Source organism: Lissotriton vulgaris, chromosome 6 (genome assembly GCF_964263255.1).
Source record: "Lissotriton vulgaris chromosome 6, aLisVul1.2, whole genome shotgun sequence".
NCBI classification, from domain to species: domain Eukaryota; kingdom Metazoa; phylum Chordata; class Amphibia; order Caudata; family Salamandridae; genus Lissotriton; species Lissotriton vulgaris.
In genome coordinates, this window is record NC_141694.1 from 1,268,828,646 (window position 1) to 1,268,847,969 (window position 19,324).

General features: G+C 42.3%; 1 protein-coding gene across 1 annotated transcript in view; it reads left to right on the forward strand.

Annotated features, from left to right (window-relative positions):
* The window catches only part of SLC22A3 (solute carrier family 22 member 3), an 821,636-nt gene that overhangs the window by 381,724 nt on the left and 420,588 nt on the right, over positions 1 to 19,324 (forward strand). Inside the window, exon 2 of the mRNA XM_086927388.1 lies at positions 7,749 to 7,852. Coding sequence (XP_086783514.1) covers positions 7,749 to 7,852 — 104 coding nt within the window. The remainder of the gene's footprint in view (positions 1 to 7,748; positions 7,853 to 19,324) is intronic.

Here is a 19,324-nt window from a genome sequence, read left to right on the forward strand (position 1 = left end):
TAATTGTTTGTCATGCGCATTGAACACACACTTTTAAAAGAGTGCGTGTGCCTGAGGTGTGGCATCCGAGGACCCAGACACGCTCCTACGCCGTTGAGACGGAGAAGAACTGTATGACGTCCCAGGCCATAATTTAAATTAATGTATTAGTAGCCCCCTCTCCCCCGCCTGGCTAGCCTTGCCCTGCCCCTGCCTTCTGCTGCAGAAAATTGGTGAGAGGTGAGTGTGGGGTGAGAGAGAGGGTTGCGGGGACAATCTGCCTCTGGTGGAAATAGGAGCAGTGTGGAATTAGCCAATCTCACCATGGCCATTCATTACAGACAATCTTCTTTCAAAATCAATGATAGGCTTCTATCTGACCCTTGATAAGCTGAGCAGGTTACAAGCTGGAGACAATGTATAGAGTATTTCGGTGACCCTGCTATCAATTGAAGTTCTCCTCGAAAGATGTGCTGGTAGCCATCAACAACATTGTTCTACATTCGTAATGACTCATCCACTACAGTACTCGGTTTCAGATCTGATATAGAGGAGGGTTAGTTCCTATGAGCGGAAGCTAATGATCCAATTACTAGTGATGGCCCAAATGGTAATTGCATGAAGGTGACATGCAGTTTGTCAATTAACGCGGCATTTGAATGTGTAGGAAACAATAGAAATATAGCAATTTAAGAGGCTCCTTATATGACACCTGGTTTTGCATTATATGGAGGGGGAAATCTAAGGATTAACTCCACCCCCTCGATTAGGGTCCTACACCCCTTTTGAATGGATCACATAAACGTTTACATTGCCAACGTTTGTGACTAGACGCTAGTGACTTAGACCCACATTCAGGCCATTGCTAAGTGCTGGCAGATGGCCTCTCATCCTATTTTCAAGCCTCCCACCTGCCTGACTGAGAATGCTAAGCATGGAGTGGAGGTGAAGCTCCCCAGGCTCCACAGTACAAAAAGGGAAAGGCCAGACTGGTGCTGCATTGTGGGCTGTGCTCACTGTTTCTGTCGTTTTTTCCAACCTACACTCCCAAAGGAGTAATTTTTTCAGAAAAACAAGCAATCGACGGCCTAATGACAGAGAGCTTTCACCCATCAATTGATTTCCCTACACTGGACCTCAATGTCTCACCTGGCAGTCCTGCCAGAGAAATCTAGTTTAACAGGGTGACTGTCAGGACAACACGGCAGTTATGTGAAAACAATCCTAGGCAGTCTAACTGGTAGGTAAACAATTAATCCGACCCAATAGTGAAAGGAATATTCAAAAATGAATTTATAAAATAAATATACTTTTAATTAACATATTAAAAATCATATACGAACCTGAACAGAATTCAGACTATATGATGTGATATGACAAATATCATGACATTTACATATAATACTCAACACAAATATATTTAATGCACCAGAATTTTTTTTAAAAAAAAGAATAAACACAGTTTAATAAAAAGGACACCCTAAATCATAGATGGTGCCTTAAGTACAATAATAAAAAAGAACACGGCAGTCCAGGGGTGAATGGGTCACCAGGTTAAGGATTTTCACAGGAAAAGCCATTCGAAGCACAGCAAAAACACTGAGTTAGACCCACTTCTAAAGGGGCGGCGGAAAAACTGCAAGTTTGTTTTTGGTCACCTACTATGCCAAAATCTAAGTAACCCATTCAAGAAAGGCTTACATTATCTTCCACTGAAGACGGAGTTAGTGGGAGGATAGGAGCAGATTGGAATTAAGATTATTTGCCATTATTTTACCAGTTTAGAGATCAGTTTCCTGCAGGGTGTGGCAACTGCAACTCCACCTTCTTTTCACCATTGTTACTGTGAATGTGACCTCCATATATTGATAGAAAGAATTACAAAAATGTTAAATCTGTTGCATGCTGTGCATGAGCCGTGAGTGTGGGGTGAGAGAGGGTTGCGGGGACAATCTGCCTCTGGTGGTTCCCCGGGCCTGGGTCAACTGAGGAGCCAAGTTTCTTTGTGGTCTGATTGTCTTACACTCTGGGAGTGTCAGCACACCAAAGTGGACATCTGAATGACATTGAGCAATAATTCAGCTGACATAGTTTGTGGAAACATTAAGGGTGAACCACTATGTGCATGGTTCACTCGGTGGAGAAGTACGTCTGGAATTTGATCTGTCTTCGTTTTGTAATGTGACCTAATTCAATACATTATATAGTGCCCTTCTCCGAGACTCTCTCTTGGAAGCGCTAGATCTACCTCAGGTGAGCTGGCCTTGAAAAGAGCGTTAAAAAGCAGTAGCCCCTGTAGGCCGGTAGGGCTGGGATAGTGCCAGCCACTTGTCAGACTGGTATTTTCAGAAAATTCGAATCAATACAGAGATATGGGAAAGGTATGCAAAGCAAGACAGATTTGTGTGTTTAAAGCTTTGTGGGATGAGCATTGACGAGCCATTAAATTAAACACTGGCGCTGGGTTATATTCTCATTTCTTGCTGCCATCGTGTGCAATTAAAGGTTTAGCTGAATGCATATGTGAGTGTGTGAGTGAGTGTGTGCACACAAATAGTCTGGGAGCATGCATAAATATACAGATAATGTACAGGAAACAGTGTAATGAAGCCTATTTATTTCAACCAAGGTCCCTTGTTGGTATAAAGTGTGAAAAACAGCAAAGTAGAGTCCCCGAAGGCCAAGCATGCATTGTAGCCTTCTACTGGTGTTTTTTTAAGGCAGCGTTTTTATGCAACTCAGTGGAATTCCACGTAGTGCAACTCCACGAACTCCGCCCACCCCTAGCGTGGATACTTTGCCCTAAGGCGAGTGTGCGCCTCCTTTTCTAGTGGTTTCCTTAGGCGGCCTGCCACATAATTGCTGACCTTGGCCGATGGGAACCAATCTGAGGAGAGTGGGTGTACAAGATCGTTAGGGTCTAGCATATCTGAGATATCATCCGACTGGACGGTGAGGATGTGTCATAAGAAGGATTAGGCGAGGGGTGCCAAGTCCTGGACGGGCCAGCCTCATCATTGGAATCTCCATGGGAGTCTTCGTCCTCCCCTGCAGGCAGTAGGTGGGGGTAGGGTATGTCATGCGGTTCACCAAGGGCGTCCTCTGCTTCCTCTTCAGGAGGGTCAGACAGGAAGCCCTTTTCAGCCTATCGAAGGCGCTTCGATCCATAGTGGGGTCCCCTTTGCGCTTGTGGGGTCATAGCACCATCTGCTCTGACTCCTGTAGCACACCAGAGGGAGGAGCTTCAGCTCGGGACAGGTTTAAGAGGTTGCATAAGAGTCGGCCAGCTGCATCAGGCACCTTTCGAAGGGCCGCGTGGCAGCTGCTACTGCCTGGTGTATGGAGGTGTCTACAGTGTGACATAATTCGTCATCTAGGGGAAGAACCGTGAGTGCCTCCTCCTGGTAATCTTGCATAGTAATATATAATTAAAACGCATTTCTAGTAAGCCAAAAGTCAGGCGCAAGTGCACAGAGAGCTTCAGGAGGTGCGATTCCTGATGAAACGCAGCCCAGAGGGCCTAGTCTTTTGTCACTGTCAGGTGCTGTAGATTAACTGGCATGGGGTTGGATAAGTGGGCGGGTGGTGGACGGGTCATTTGGGTGGTTTAGTTGGATGGGTTACGACTTGTGGATGACTAAGGGGTGAATAAAAATACAAAAGACAAATGTGTAGCATGTGACTCAAAAATGGTCACACAAAAGTGTCAGATATTGGCACAGCAATGACGTTGTGATTAAAAATGCTCCCGCCCTTGCTTGCATAATTGTGAGCATCCTCATAATGCGGCCATATTGCTCTTTCTGGCTGCTGCTCACCCATATCCATTAATGATTGTTGCCAGGGCAATTATGTCTGCAAGTGTGTGGTTTTTACAGCAGTTCCTTGGAATTACCAAAGAAATAGTATTGGGTCGTTCCCCATTAAGCTTCTATTGCCAGCCCTCTCTATTCGAGTAGCATGTGGGTTTGTGGGATTTAAATGTCCCCGTTGCATTATGCTTCCCTCTTCTCATAAAGGGCGTGCAGATGTTAAGTGTCTTGCGGCATCTTCCATGGCATGTGCTAACTATATTAAAAATGTGTGCAGTCACCTCGGTCCTACAAGATTCCTCAGTGGGTTACGCTTTTGAATCCAGTCCTGGATTTGCTCTGGTAAGCTCTCCGTCAGAAGAGGCTCTTTACCATGAGGGATCACTCATCTTGTCCCACCCCTAAGGACCATCGGAGTCTCATTGGGTGGCGGGTGGTAATGTGATAATTTGGAATCAGGGAGGGCATCATAGTGAGGTGGCTGGGGCCCGGCCGGCAATAAAACTAATACATAGTGTAGGGCGGCACATACTTCACCCACTCTTCATCTCATGCTGGTCATACACCTGAAGGAAATTTGCCCGCATATAATATTAAATTAATGGATCAATCTACAAGCAAAATGAAAGCCTTTCCAAACTATATCTATATTTTACTATTTCTACTTGTGGTTTTCTAATCTCACATCGGGGCTCTAACGGAGTTAGTATATATTGATGAACATCATGATCCATGTAATAGGCAATGTTTCCTTAATTCGCTTACCGCTTTAACTTGTTTATCTACTTTATTTGATCATTGTTGTACTAAATCCTATTTTACGTCGTCAGTGATGTGCTAAAGTCTTTAATGTGGCTTTAAGTTTGGCAGATATAATGTTTGCTGTGCTCTCATTTCTCACATATGTCTCAGTCATGTATTAGTTATTCCTGAAAGACATTCCGATTGTTTGGCCATTCACCGTCCCAAAACTTAGAGCTGCCTTTATCAAATGCCTCAGAGCATTCTACGAGGAGCAATGTGTATATTTACCTATCTGTGATAAACGTGGTACTTCTACTACTTGTGAGTTTAACCTGAGGAATTGCTGGACTGAGATGTCGAGATGATACACTCCGGGCCGCCTGTGGAGGGCCCCCTCCATGTGCTTTGCAGGGTGCCAACCTCAAGTTTCGCTACGCCACAGAGCCTCATATCAAGTAGCGGCTGGTGTGCGGGCAGAGTGACATGGCGGCTGATAAATACAAATAAAACCAAACATAACTTACCTGCCGCATCGCTGCTCATCTGCTCCTCTTCTCAACTGCAGCAGAGGCTCCCAGACCTCCCCTGCAGCCAATCAAGATGCTCCTCTCATGTAGCATTAGAGTAGCATCAGGATAGGCCTGAGTGCCTTTGATTTACACTCCCAGAGAGACTGGGAGCTTTTGCCTGTTGTCTCCAACCCGGCAACGCAGCTTGGGTTGAAGCCATCTCAATGCGCATGTCGGTTTGGCCGTCCTAAGACGGCTGGCCAACCCACAAGCGCACTGACAGCAGTGCCTACCACTCCCCTTCTATAACTGCTCCCGCGATGGCCTTGACCCCAAGACTCATCCCTTAGAACTTGAAAATTAAAACAATAATAAACCTGTTTTATTGTCGTTTAATTTTTCAAGTTTTGATGCTGGTGGAAGTGGGGTCAATTCTCCTCCACCATAGCAGAGGAGCCTCCGATGCTCATATCACAGTGTGAAGGAGCGGTGTGAGGGACTCCAGTGAAGAGTTTGAGAGGGTATCTTTGTCACCAATTTTTTTTTATCATAGGCTTTTCTAAATCTGTTCACTAAAAGGCCATAACTTTTACAAGCAGTTTAGGAGAAAAACGCATGAACTATTCAAATGGTCTTAATATATCAATGCAAATCGTGTATTTGACTGTATGAAATCTGTGTGCTGTCCTGTAAAGGAGGTTGAACATAGTCAAGCCCTCTAAGCAGCTGCCCCCCACAGCCCACCGGGGTTTGTCTCTGTGTCCTTTACAGCCAGTCCAGCCTTGACCTTCAAGTGGTACACAATATTACTTTTATGGTTCTGACCTACAAATCCATGTTTGCAGTCCAGACCTTTATTCCTGTCAAAATGAATGAATCGTGTTAATCTGGTATTGGCAGTCGATAGCACTTATATCCATGACAGAAGTGTGCAATGGGTAAATCCGGCAAACCTCTTTTATATTCAATGCAGGGGGAAACCTATTTCACATTGTAAATAATCCATAATAATAGGGGGTCTGATTTTGCAGATTACAAAAAAACACACTGGAATGCAGTGATGTAACAAAGGTCACCCCCCCGCCCCCCTACCCCCGACCCCACAGTGTGGGGAGGCGCGCTCCATGGGGCCCCCTCAGCACGATCCCTGGCCTGAGAGCTCCTAAGTGAGTCCGGAGGGGGGCCCTCCATGCATATTACAGGGCGGGCCCCCTCAAGTTTTGTTACGCCACTGCAGGAAAGCCCCCTCTACTTGGTACAGCATAGACTCACTGAATTCAATTCAGTTTTATTCATCAATAGTATAAACATACAATATATAAATTCATCAAGCATTCACCATAATTATAGTATATGAATTAAAAAAAATACACGAAAGAAGGTATACAAAAGCAGAAATTCCGATTTAGATCTTCAAAACAGATTTTTTTAAACTATCTAACTGAAAAATTAAAAGCGGAGGATAACATTTAAAAATGTTTAAAAAAATACACCAGTAGTAACATTGAATTTCCACAGTGGTTTAAAGAGGCTCATTCGGAAATTCGAATAGACCACAAAAAATGAAATGCGTCATATTTTGTAAAGGCTGATTGTCACAGAGAAATGGTCTTACCCCCTGCCCAACCTGTAGGGACAGATAGTAAATGATGCATGACTTCAGTTCTGAACCCAGAGAGAAAAGTACACTCATAAACTTTTGGATCAAGATCAAGATAGAGAAAAGATTACTCTCATAAATATTTGGAACAATATGAAGATAAAGAAATGAATACTCTCATAAACATTTAAACAAGATCAAATTAGAGAAATATTAATCTCATAAATGTTAGGAACATGATTAGGAAAGAGAAAACATGTGTCTCATAAACATTTGGAACAAGATCAAGATAGAGAAAAGATTGCTCTCATAAATATTTGGAACAATATGAAGATAGAGAAAAGCATTCTCTCATAAACTTTTAAACAAGAGCAAGTTAGAGAAATATTAATCTAATAAATGTTAGGAACATGATTAGGAAAGAGAAAACATGTGTCTCATAAACATTTGGAACACGATCAAGATCGAGAAAATATTACTCTCATAAATATTTGGAACAGGATCAAGAAAGAGAAAAGAAAGATTACGCTCCTAAACCTTTGGAACACAATCAAAATAAAGAAACAATTGTACTCAGATGCATGTGGAAAAGATCAAGACAGAGCTGCAATCCGGTGCTAATAATGGTTAACACAAATAAATATTTGTTTTACTTTAGTCTTCGCAACTTGAATACGATGTGGATGTTCAAAAAGAGCAAGGTGACCAAGTTCAACATAGGCATTTTTGACATACTTGCCATGGGAATTTATTTATGGCATTTGAGCTAAAACAGTCGCAGGTAATTTCACTTCAGAGTCTTTTAAGGCATTACACACCACAAGAATGAAAAATAGCTTACATAGATGCCAAACAAACCGGTTGGCGGTGTAAATATCTGCAGGGGGTCTCTCCAAAATCTTGTCCCACTGGAGATGTCTGTACAATCAGGATAAACTTTTCCAGTGCCCTCAACCCTTCCTCCATCGGGACCAAAAGCATCACTCAAAAAGAGACTTTTTAAGTGTCCCACACTAACCAATAATTGACTCAATAGATATAGCAATACTTTCAAGTGATTGATCTTCACAATGTGACTGATTATATCTTTACTTACTCTTGCAGTACAACCTTGTGTGCGCCAACTCCTGGAAGCTCGATCTGACGCAAGCGGTCCTTAACCTGGGATTTCTGATGGGCGCGTTCACCCTTGGCTATGCTGCCGACAGGTACAGTATACATTACATCATAACCAGCCTAAATATTGCACACTAAGGCCCTGATTATGAGTGGGACTGAGGAAAGGTGCAATTTATAGCACTTGTTAAGATCCAACTTCCTGGGGTTCAGAATTTATGAGGGGCAATAAATTGCACCTAATTCAAGTCTTTAGGGACTAACGGGCTCGATTCACAGAATGAACTTAAGACGCAATGCTAAACTTACTACTATTTTGGTATTCACAGAATGCACTTACTACTTTTGGCATTCACAGAATGAATTTACTACTTTTGGTATTCACAGAAGTTAGGATTTTGTATTAAGTTTAAGACAGACTTAAGACAAAATCCTAACTTAAGTCTGACTTAAATCTGTCTTAAGTTTGTCTTTTGACAAAATCCTAACTTCTGTGAATACCAAAAGTAGTAAGTTCATTCTGTGAATACCAAAAGTAGTAAGTTCATTCCGTGAATGCCAAAAGTAGTAAGTGCATTCTGTGAATACCAAAATAGTAGTAAGTTTAGGATTGAGTCTTAAATTCATTCTGTGAATCGGGCCTAACATACGGATTTTGGTGATTGTGGCAGGGTCTGATGGCTTAGTGGACTAATGCATCCACTGCAGGGGCATGTGTTCGGCCTCGTGGTCATAGGTTGAAATACCAGCGGGTCCACTCAGTTTCTCATCCTTTCTGAGGTCAATAAAATGTGTGCCGATGGGTAACAATATACATTTGTTAGTCAGCACCAAGATGCCCCTTTGGGGGTGAATGTATGCTTAACGAATATACATGTTTTGTAAAACTGCATGTCATGAGAAATACCATTAACTCGTGCCTCTAAAATTTTGTTAGGTTATACCTGCTGGAATTTAACGAAGGTCAAAGGGGCAGCTGTTTCATCATTGCAGTTTGCGAGTCCTTAATAGCGAATGTTACCGATTCGCTATTAAGGACTCACAAAATGCAATGTATGTAGGTTTTGCAATAATAATTGTGATTTCTACATATTCCTTAATTGTGAATCGCAAATAACGACTCGCAATTAAGGAATACAGTCCTATGGGCCTAGAGGCCCATAGGAAAGAATGGGAAGACATTTGCAATTTGCGAGTACCCAATAGGTACTCGCAAATTGCGAATGCAATTTCAAGGGGGCAAGTGTGCTAAAAGTACACCCTGTTGCACCCCTGAAATATGCATGTGTGCACATGTGATGAACATACATGCTCTAAGGGCATGTATGTTTGCCACATGGCACTTTGAAAAATGCAAAAAAGTGAATTTTTCTAGGACGTTGCAAATTAGCACCAACTTGAAGTTGGTGGTAATTTGCGATTTCTTAAGGCAAAATCGCACAGCTTAGTTGTTTTCAGAATTGCATTTAAGGAATCGCAATTTGCGATTCCTTAAATACATTCGCAAAATAGGGAATTGCAAATTTTGCGATTCCCTATTTTGCAAAGGCCTTTTGGGATGATACATCCCAAAAGGCTTTTTCCCATTTGCAAACGTTTCGATTCTGAGAACCGGAAACTGGCTTGATACATCTGGCTGAGAGACTTTTACTCAACTTGGAATTCTGACGCCTGAGTAAACAGAGGTTTGCGCAGGAGTTGTAAAGCTCTCAGCCATTCATACTAAGACCCTTAGTTGGTGAGGAAATCTTGATCTCTTTAATGTTCAGCTATCAGATAGACAATTACGTGTCTTTGCAGATACATTGCTGTATTATACCCGATCTCTTTGAGTTTTATTCACACGTTCGTTATTGCAATTCATGGAGAAGGATCGAAGATTTCTCAGTGCATAAAGTTGAAGATATCTGTTGCACAGTGAAGTCACCTGAGGCTCAATGTAGACATCTAGCAAAACACAAGAAAGTAGCCTGGTACAAATTACTGTAAGTGTGCCATGTTGAGTCTAGAACCATGAATCCATTAATCACACTAAGGTGATAGCACAGGGCTAGAAAAGATTCCCATCAGCCCACCCATCTGGTGGAGTATCGTCACGTGGGAGATGTATCATAAATCCAAATCTTGATCAAGGCACCTAATAATGATGCAGAGATGGATTTCGTAGATATAGTCTTAGACCACAGTGCTTCACTGGTGATGCCAATGGAGTGCAGTGCAAGTGAGAGGTGAAGGTGAATATAAAATTGACTCAAATGACCAAAAATCAATTTATTAGGTATGGTGCTAGGGTCAAACTTAAAAACAACGCCTAATAGTTTTAAATAATAACTATATCAAGGCATGGTGTGTTGAGGTCCACCTTCGGGGGGTGTTTGGGGTGTTATGTCCCCTTATTAAATTATGATAAATAGTTGGGTACAGGTGCTTTCAGACGGGTATTGTGAGATGTAGTCAGATTTCACCACGGATATTTACACACACACACAGGCAAAAATGCACCCCCTCTCTGTTTTGAAAGTCCTCAAAATATTGCTTCTTTTTCAAAATATTGTGTTTTGTCTTTTAGTACTCCTACCAATCCGCATTTCTTTCTCTTTTCTTTGCCCCTTAAGCCTCTCTCATGCACCCTGCTTGTTGTATAACGTATTGAAATATGATATGCCAGCCTGATTGTTGGAAAATCCGAAGCTCACACCCCCTCAATCTTACTGATTAAGCTACTCCCGTCTAGCGCTGTTGCTTAGCAAACTAATGAGCAAATTTAGTTAAAAGTAAATACAAATGAATATTCATCATGTCTTAAAGATAGAGTTACGGTTAGCAATAATGTGCAGTAATTGTACATTATTAATGAAAATAAATCTAATTACTTATAAGAATAACTATTAAGGGTAAAGTATTGCATTAATGTGTGGGGTCAGACCTCGGGATGTTTGGTAAAGGTCAAACTGAGGAGCATCACCTGGTGGCTTAGTAGCCTAATATGTCCACTCCAGGCAGTCGTCTTTTGACTTTGTCTGCAGGCTTGAATCCTTATGGGTTTACCCAGCCATTCATTTTTCCAAGGACCATTAAATGTGCATCATTTAATTGGGTGCATATAAATATCTGTTATTTTATTTTTTATTTTATTTAGTGATTTATAGAGCGCGAGCCAGACCCGTGAGGGTATCAGAGCGCTTTACAGTAGTATCCGGTGGGATACAGAACAAAGGGGAGAGGAGAGCCAAGGGATAGGGAAACAAATAGATCCAGTATATGGCAAAACAAACAATCATAATATCAGACTACTATAAGGGATAGGAGCAAACACGATGCAGTAAACTAGTAAAGCAGTCTCCTCACCCTGAGAGATTGTTCAGAAGGGCAGGGTGGGTAACATAAGGGGAGGCAGCCAAGGAATAGTGCAGTGACGATAGGTAAAGTAAGGTTGAGGGGGTTATTGTAGCGTGAACTTTAGGAAAGGAATTTGCCCATTAGGAAAGTTTTGGTCTCCTTTTTGAAGTGAGCTAGAGACAGTATTCTTCTAATGGCTGGTGAGAGTGAGTTCCCTATTCTTGGGGCGGCCCCAGAGAAAGCCTGATTGTATATTCTTTTTTCTTGAAGCATGCAGGTTGGAGCAAAAGGGCTCTGGCAGACCGGGAATGTCTGGTTCCTCCGGATAACACAAGTTTCTGTGCGAGAAAAGCAGGGGAACTGGAATAGAGAGGTGATGCAAGCCAGCTTGAATTGGATTCTGGCCTCAAGAGGAAGCCAGTTTAGAGCTTTAAGGTGCGGCGAGATGTGGTCGAACTTCTTAGAGCCAGTTAGAAGTCTGGCGGTGGTGTTGAGGCAGACTTTCAAGGGTGCCAGAGAGAACTTGGGTAGGCCTGCAAGGGTGGAGCAACCATATTCTAGTCTAGAAATGACTAAGGCCTGGATTGCCGATTTTAGATCAGGGGGGTCGAGGAAAGGTTTCAGGCTTCGTAGGTAGTTCAGGTGAAATCTGGCGGTTTTGGCCATCGCGTTGTTATGGCCCTGCATGTTCAGGCTGCCGTCTAAGGTAATTCCCAGGGATTTAGCAGAGTCCACAATGGTGGGAGAGCAGTTTAGCGATGTGATAGCCTTGGTCCAAACTTGAATGTCTGTATTGGCGTCGGGTGGAGAGATTAAGAGGAACTCTGTTTTTTGGCATTGAGTACAAGCTGGTTAGATGTGAGCCAGTGAACAGTTAGTTTCAAGGCCTCATTCAGGGAAAGGATATCCTCTGGATATCTGTCAGTTGTGCCAATAGACCCTTTCAGGAGTCAATTGTCCTATGCAGATGCACTTGTTATAGAGAGGTATTGATAATTGTAATGTTAAAATCAGGGCGATGGGGCAAATGTGTCCAGATAATGGCTGTAGACACAATGGGGTAAACTGTAAAAGATTTTTAAAAATTGCTTTGAATTCTTGTGTATGGCTTTCTACCAGTAATGCACACAGTGCAGTGCTGCGGAAGACGTCAGGGCATAACCATATGTGTCCCATATTGACTTTGACTATAAATTTGAATTTTGGCTGAACAAGATGTTCAATCTATATCTCCCGGTCACACCAGGCAATTCCAAAAGCTCATGTTGGAACTGCTGTTTTAGTGGAGTATCTTCATGGACTCATGTTCTCTGAGCAGTAGATTATGAATGGCAGCTCACCAGCAATTCGTGTGGGGCGTTTATTTACTTGCTTGTTGCATAAATTGTGGACCATATATTCACAAAATCAAAATGAATGTAGACCAATCTTGTCATGAACTCGTGAGAGTTACAAGGTGAAGATGGTATTTGATTAATCTTGATGTTTACGTTGCATTCATTTCCTACCTGGTACCATTTAAAACACGTTTCATGTTATTAATCATCCAATGGGAAAACTTGACTACAACTTCGTTGAATGTAAAAAATCCCTTCTAGATGTGCGCTATACAGTGGGACCTTCTTTCCTGCCCTGAATTTTGTCCTTCTGTCCTAAATGTTTTACCGTAACTTAGACCCTTTGTCCTGAATGTTTACACTCACTGTCCTGAATTAACACATATGCCAGTTGGTCACCCTAGAGCACACAATATTTTGGTTCAACAGTCTGGCTGGGAAGTTATGTTTATAGAAGATATGTTTCCTGAGAACCCACAGTTTGCATTTGGCGAGTCATTTCTAGGAAGTAATTGCTGAGTCGTGATGCCTCGTGTATATACTCAAATGTAAAACAGATCAACATTCTGTCAACGTTAATCTCGGCAGCCAGCTCCCAATAAATAGGAAGCTTTTTAGTACATTTCTACATGCTGCATGTGTCTTTCCAGGGAAATGCTTTTTTTGTCAAATAAAGTTGCTTATTTATTACTTTGTACGTCATTTGAACATGCATTTTCCCCCAATCTTGCAGTTTCTGAATTTCAACAAAACACAATGCTTTTAACCAGTAATACATCAATATATATTGTAACGTGTTTGTTAGTCTAGAGGTCGACTTGAAATTGACTCCTGCTCTGACACCTTCATCCACATTTGACATCAACTGGTTTTTAATCTCTTTGCAGCTTCCCGAGACCCTTTGCAATGCTGCCTTATAAAACCTAGCACTACTAACCTTTAACCTCTTCACTGCGGCGGCTATTCCACCGCAGTGCTAAGGGGGTGGGGGAGCCACGCGGCGGTCCCGTGCTTGTGACGGAACCGCTCCGTCACAGCACGTGGGTGAGCTGTGCTTGTGACTGAATGGTTCTGTCACGGCCCCGCCCACGCCAGAGAACGTTAGCGCAGGCGCGGAAAGCGCAGGGGGCCATGACGGAACCGTTCCGTCACCAGCACAGCCCACCCGATGCTCGTGACGGAACGGTTCTGTCACGAGCATGGGAAGGGTTAAACTCTCATTTGAACAACACCGACAAAATGTTTTTGTTCAGCTTGGGCTACTGCTTGTTTCCCAGCTCAAGGTGTCATTCTGCTTAGAGACTAAGTTTATCTTCTTAATCTAACGAATTTGGCAACAACTCCATAACTTCCATTAAATGTATTTCCTCCGCTAAACATGAATGATGAATCCCATCTTGCTTTATGGAGTCAGGATTGCCAGTTACTATGTCATCATGATGAATTACACAGAACCTATTCTTGTGATAGGACCGTGTTAATTTTCTAATATTTATTTTCTAGCCGTATCTGTGGCTTGTGTCTTCTAGCAGCTCTCCAAACGCTTCTTTGGAACAATCTATTCCAACTCACATTTAAATTCGGCCAGCTTTCTGTTTTTTTAGACAAACAAAAACCATTAGAATGACCTTCCAATCCTGTAGACCTGGGCTGCTCTATTATAATGAACAATTGCATTTTAAATCCAAGATGGCATGGCTTTCTTTTCTTTACCTCCACCAGTATTCCTGTGTGAGGTCTAAGTATATGTAAATTCACCAGTAATCTATAATGAACATAACTATATTTGCACCACCCTAGATTTTAGAACTCATCAGTATTGTAATATTTTAGGCGATAAGCACAGAATCGCAGTGGAATATATGTTATGATAAATGGTAATGAAATTATATATATATTCACAGAAAAAACAAAGGTTGCAGGAACGTTATAATTAGGCTGACATTTCACTCACAAAACAGGAGAAATTCAGCCGTTATAGTTAGTGAGCTTGTTGTAGATGATTCTAGGACTCTAGTTAATATTCCCGATTTCATGCCCTTATGTGGTTATATCAAATCATACCCTTATACAGGCATAAGAATCATACCCATATTAAGACATAGCCAATGCAGTCCAAATGTGGCAAGGCTACTCCCATAGACTCCTATGTTCTTAAACAAACCAAGCCTCCAGCAGCCCGGGAATTCCCCCTGCTTCTGTACTGATTTGTCCTAGAACTCCTGGAGTCCTGAAAGAACTGCGAGTTCTTAGGGACGTCTTATGTCCAACCTTACGTCAAACTCAGCACCTTCCAGGTATAAATATGCCAGCATCTGCCTTAAGCAACACACGGTGGTTTGGAGCAGATCGGCTATCTACTTGCCCAACGCCCTGCTGATGCGAGTGCCGAAGGAAGCCGACCCTCCCATTGACGCACGGAGAGAGACGCTGTCTTTTCTCCTGCAGAGAAATCCAGCTCCAGTGTTTTCCAGTCACCCTTGCGGGTTGCTGGGAGATCGAGTCCTGAGAAATAGATACAAGACCTCCTTCATTCTATAACCAAGGTACGGAGCTGATTAGACCCACAGAGAATTCTTGATTCAGATTCTTGGCAAAAACTGTAACTCATCTACTCCTTCACTGTACTAGGATTAGGTTAGGTACACTGGGGTAGGCGTATCTTAGAAACACCAGTTGAGTATGTTTAGTCATTATTCTATCGTTCTATGTATTTTATCCATTTTAAGTATCTTATGGCTTAGAAACCATGTAAATGCTTTTACAGTATTATTTCATAATACTTGTTTTACTGTATGCACTTTACTTTATGACAAGTATTACAATTGTGGCAATTCACTTCTCTTGCATGAGAAAGTAGACTGCTCAATAAATAACCACTTTTATTGAAAACCCCGTCTCTCTATTTCTCTGCACTTCTGGTGAAACTAAGCACGCACGATTGACTGAGTGAAATAGCTATCTATTGTTTCCGCGACTCTGGAGATATACTCCTTATTCTGGTGGAGCAAAGGTGTCATGTTTATGCGGTTGTCAGAAACGAATCCCTTCTTGTCTATCCGGGAAAGTTAACACCTTCTTGTTTACTCGAGAAAGTTTCTAGTGACCTCTGAGCTAGCTGGCACACATAATTAAGTCTAACATATTCAATAGAGACCTAGTCGACCTCAGTCCTACGTCTACACTTTCGTTTATGTTATTCCAATGCGCAGTGCCTATTCGGAATATAGGAACTACACTACAAGCTAACTGTAACTCGCGCCACTGCAATGCATTGCTTATGACCTCAGATATTACATCAATGATGACATAATCAGTGACATCTCTGATGACATCAGCCAGTGACTGTGAGCCTAACTATAACATCCCTATAACCTTTGTTTTTTGCAGTGAATTTCTGCATTTTTTAAAATTCTATTTTCTAACTATAACGTCCCTGTAACATTTTTTCACTGAATATCTAAGGTTTTTTAAATGCTAATTCGTAAATATAACGTCCCTGCAACGTTTGGGTTTTTCAATGAATTTCTATGTTTTTTTAAGTAGTAGTCGCTTTTGCGGACTGGTGGAGAAAGTGGGTGGTACCTCCTACCAGCTCTCAGGAATCCCTCTGTGTAGTACTTACAGGAGGTACCAGAAGGGCTTCTTGGCCCCCAATGTCCATCAGGAGTAAAGTGGACTTCTTCCCCCAACTAGTAGTGCACCACAAGACACGTTTACAGAGTGGTGGAGAAAGGGGCTTTGGCCTCTGAAGACCTCTTAGCAATCCTGCTGTGTGGGATTTACTTGATGTAATGGGAGAGGTAGTTGAACCCCAAGGACATCCTTGGGGACCACCCCCCCCCCCTGTTACCTCCAGTAAGTCCCACACAGTGGGATTGTTGAGAGATTTTCGGCTGTCATACCCCCTTTTTCCACCACTCTGCAAACGCTCCTCCTTGCACACTACTGGTTGAGGGATGAAGTTCCCTTGGCTCTTGAGGATCTTTGGGGTCCAACTACCCTCTTGTTAGCTCCAGTAAGTCCATCACAGTGGGATTGCTGAGAGGCTTTCAGTGGCCATGACCCCGTTCTCCACCACTTGCCAACGTGCCTCCTGGCGCACTACTAGTTGGGGGAGGAAGTCTCCTTGGCTCTTGAAGATCCTTGGGGGCCAACTACCCCTTCTGTTACCGCCAGTAAGTGCCACACTGCTTGATTGCAGAGAGGTATTTGGAGGCCATGCCCCCTTTCTCCACCACTCTGCAAACACACCTCCTGGCTCACTACTAGTTGGGAGATGAAATCCACTTTACTTCTGAGGGTCCTTAGGAGCCAACTACCCCTTCTGTCATCTCCAAAAAGTCCCACACAGTCAGATTGCTAAGAGGTTGTTGAAGGCCATGCCCTCATTCTCCCACACTCTGCAAACACACCACCGTGTGGCACTAATGCTTGGGGGAAAAGTCCACTTTAGTTCTGAGGCCCTCAGGAGGCAAGGGGACACACCAGCAGTGCACCAAGATGTGCGTTTGCAGAGTGGTGGTGTCTCTGTCTGGGTCTTACTGAAGGTAACAGAAGGGGTTCCTGGACCCCAAGGGCCCTCAGCATCCAAGGGGACCTCATCCCCAACTACCACTGTGCCAGGATGTGCATTTGCAGAGTGGTGGTGAAGGGGGCAAGGCCTCCGACAACTTGCTGGAGGTTTTTTTAATCTGTTTTAAGGGGTTGGGGGCTGCATGGCCACTCTCTTCCCGGGCCATCATCAGCCCAGAGGACTCCATTTCCCGGGGCCAGACCTTTTTTTAATAGGTAAGGATAAATGTGTATGCAACTGCCTCTGTTACTACTGCATACATAAGTGCTGTATGGGTATGTCACTGAATATTTGCATGCCTCTGACTTTCTCTTACAGGAAATGTAAGTAACCGTTTAAATATGTATACAACTTACACTATGGGTGAAAAACTGCATATTTAGCTATGTCTAGAGGTCTCAAATTACACATGGGTCAGTGAGACTTTAAAGTGCATGTCTAACTATCTGAGCAAATACTACTCTGCCCTATGACTTACCTACACCCTATCTTATGGGTAACTAGTACATAATAAAAAAAGAAGTTTACAGATGTACATACTAAAAACAGGAAGATTAAAGCTCAGCAAGGATTTTTCAATGCCAACTCAACCATGCAGTAAAACAACACGAAAACACTCTACAGTTCCAGGACAACACATGAGTAAAGGAATTCTCACACACCTCCTCTCAGACCCAGGCAGACACTCACATACTCACTCGCACACCCAGAGACACTCATACACATTTATAAACTCACTAAATCACTCAAACTCTCACTCCCTGATTCTCTCATACACTCACAAAACGAAATATATCATGCACACTTTTATTAACGTTATCTATGCACATACTTTTGAATTCATATTTTTTTTAACTGGACTGTAAATCACATTGTTGTAAATTGAGTTGGTTGTTCAGGTTTTTTGAATGCTCTCAGTTGCACTGTATATAGCATATAGCAGCGAATATGTGGAACAAACTCCCTGATCACCTCAGACGGATACCCAAGGAAGCTAAATTTAAAAGAGAATTGAAGAAAAAATATTATGGCCTTTACCCCCGGATCTGCTCCCTTGGGGCACACCTAATAGCGCCCGGACACTCTCTGTGAGTAGCTGCGCACTTTAGAAATGAACAATTCAATTCACTGTAGGCTCAGTGTGAATGTAAAAACTATGCAAAAGAATGGTACACCACTCTCATGCAAAGCCATAATTTCTGGCTACCTTTCAACTTGGCATTCATTAACCAATGAGGTAGGCTTTTCTGCAATATTCACTAATTTGTCGCAATGTTACATGTGGGTTTGCGCTGAGCATTGTGACTCATTAGCGAATACCGTATGAGGGGTAAAACTGTATTTTGACATTTTTAATGCATAATGTGTCACAGCTATATTCCAGCTATGGGGTCAGGGTATCTCTACCCTGACCCATTATACTACTTTTGTTTTTTATTTTCTGCCCCGAGGACCATGTCCCCATTACTTAAAAAGGCTGCCACAACTTTCTGCTTAGGTTGCGACCAGTCAATCACAACATTCCTGTTGGCATGCGCATTGGCGATTCGGCGCGAAGTAGTCACAAATTAGTTGTGACCCTAGATGTACAAATTAACATTTTCTTTAATAACTGCATTATTGAATGGATTTACACTAAATAACAAAAAGCATGCTTTCTGGACCAAGTCCTAACTATCTGCCAAATTTGGTGTAATTCTGCACAGCGGTTTGGACTGTAGTCGTGTTCAAAATCCCTATGGGAATTAACATGGGAAACTCACTTTATCCCCCCGTTTTCTCAGCCCCCACATTACAGATCACCCTAAAACAGTCCAGGCATAACTAGAATCACTGTCACTGTTTTTGGGGAAAATCTCATAAATATTCACCAAACTGCACCAAAGATATAGCAAGTCAAAAATCTATTTTCCTAGGGAAACTAGGACCTACCTAAAACTACCTACTGGCAACCATATATATATATTCACTGAAAACACTAAAGGTTACAGAATGTTATAGTTGGGCTCAGGTTTCACGTGTACAAAATCATTGAAATTCAGCAGTTATAGTTGCATAAGCTACTGTAACTTACTCCCTAGCAATGCACTGCTTTTGACCTCACATTTAAATCACTCATGACATGGTCAGTGACATCACTGATGATATCTCAAATGACATCATTGATGACATCAGTCAGTGATTTGGAGTGCTTTCTAAAATTTTCTGAGTGTTAAACATATATACTAAAGCACCAAACAAATTAGATGGTATACTTTGTGTGGTACTAATGAGTGATAATATTTCTAACATATATTATGTGAATGGCTGTG